General features: G+C 42.9%; 1 protein-coding gene across 2 annotated transcripts in view; it reads left to right on the forward strand.

Annotated features, from left to right (window-relative positions):
* Positions 1 to 382: 382 nt before the first annotated feature.
* rngtt (RNA guanylyltransferase and 5'-phosphatase) overlaps positions 383 to 1,935 on the forward strand; it is a 132,771-nt gene continuing 131,218 nt past the window's right edge. For both annotated transcript variants that reach the window (XM_016237588.1, XM_016237587.1), the window contains exons 1-2: positions 383 to 716; positions 1,586 to 1,695. In XM_016237588.1, the coding sequence (XP_016093074.1) occupies positions 653 to 716; positions 1,586 to 1,695 (174 nt within the window). In that variant the 5' untranslated portion in view covers positions 383 to 652. The remainder of the gene's footprint in view (positions 717 to 1,585; positions 1,696 to 1,935) is intronic.

Genomic DNA, 1,935 nt, shown 5'->3' on the forward strand with positions numbered 1-1,935 from the left:
ATCTATCTGTCCGTCCATCTATCTATCTATCTGTCTGTCCGTCCATCTATCTATCTATCTGTCTGTCCGTCCATCTATCTATCTATCTGTCTGTCCGTCCATCTATCTATCTATCTGTCTGTCCGTCCATCTATCTATCTATCTGTCTGTCCGTCCATCTATCTATCTATCTATCTGTCCGTCCATCTATCTATCTATCTGTCCGTCCATCTATCTATCCATCCATCCATCCATCCATCATCTATCTGTCCGTCCATCTATCTATCCATCCATCCATCCATCCATCCATCATCTATCTGTCCGTCCATCTATCTATCTATCTATCCATCCATCTCTCTATCTCTCTGGGTGTTTAGCGCCCCTGCTGGCCGCCTGCAGTCACTGCTGTCGGTGTCAGTGGGTATTGTAAAAGCACAGAGCTGCGGAACAACGTGGAGAACTACTGTTTACTTCTGAGCAGGCTTCGAGACGCGGCCGCCTCATGGAGCTCATCTCATGACTGCTGACCCGAGAAGAGCCTCTGTACAGCGCGAAGCTCTCGATAAAGCTGTGAGCCGCTAACAGTGCTGGGTTTGTGTGAACCGCAGGGCCCAGGCAAGCAGCGGATCACCGAAGAGGCTTGAGCTCCGTCTCTGTCTCTATCAGCGGGAGCATGTCTCAAACCGGAGCTCCTCCGCGATGGAAGAACTGTCCCAGAAGAGGACAACCTGTGGCTGGTGAGCGTCTATCACACAGTTGTCAACAAAGCTGCGCTACTAACCCACACTCGCTCTTCATGAAACGATGATTTGGGTTCTTAGAGTTCGGCGGATATTAGAACGCATTAATGTGCTCGAGCGCTGAGCTGTGTGAGTGCAGCTTCAGTAAACCTGGTTAAAACGCAACGCTTTCAGTCTAACAGAGTTCACTAGCTAACATTAGCCTGTGCTTGTTCATAGCGCTAGCATTGCACGGCGTCATATGCCACAACAAACCAATGATGACTTAACTACGTGTATTTTTAATTAGGAACATGTACGAGGTCAAAGTAGATACAAGGGCCTCTCTAAACTTGTTTTGTATGGTTTTAAATTGAGTGGCTAGCCAGATTAGCTTCACTACACGCAGGTCAACACAAGTACGTCACTGGGTAAGAGAGGCGGGATTGGCGCGGGCTCATGAATATTAATCGCCTTGGGTTACGTTCGGTCTCCTGATTTGCTGAGAGGCGGACGTCAGAACGGGATTAACGAATCGCACTATGATGAAGGCGTAGTTTGGGAATATTAATGAGAAGACTGTGACCTAATTAATATTCATGAGATCGGACTTCACCATAGTATGACTTGTAGTGTGTAAAATATTTAGTTTGGTTTATTCCCTGAAATTTTAAGCGTTGTTCTAATTTTTTTATTTATTTTTTATAAATATAATATGTTTAATGACTCGTTTTTGCATCTAAAATCAGAGTAAAATATTAGCCTATTAAAATAAAATACATGTTACGGTATTACCATATCAGACTGTCATTGTACTGTGGCGCCACAGCAGTAGTGTGAGTGTTTATTAAGTTAAATCATCATGTCATGATGATTTCTCTCTGCAGGCAAATTTCTGCCCATGAAAACCATGCTTGGACCACGCTATGATGATAAAGTCCCGGAGGAGAACCGGTTTCATCCCAGCATGCTGTCCAACTATCTCAAAAGCTTAAAGGTATATGGACATCCTCTTAAAGGGATAGTTCACCCAAAAAGAAAAATTCTGTCATCATTCACTCATCCATAAGTTGTTCCAAACCTCTCCTGTTGAGCACAAAAGAAGCTATCTTGAAGAATGTTGGTAGTCGAACAGTAGGTGGCAGCCACTGACTTCCATGGTATATATATATATATATATATATATATATATATATATATATATATATATATATATAAAAAAAACTATATGTGTGTC

The sequence above is a fragment of the Sinocyclocheilus grahami genome, unplaced genomic scaffold (assembly GCF_001515645.1).
Source record: "Sinocyclocheilus grahami isolate Dianchi unplaced genomic scaffold, SAMN03320097.WGS_v1.1 scaffold519.1, whole genome shotgun sequence".
NCBI lineage: Eukaryota > Metazoa > Chordata > Actinopteri > Cypriniformes > Cyprinidae > Sinocyclocheilus > Sinocyclocheilus grahami.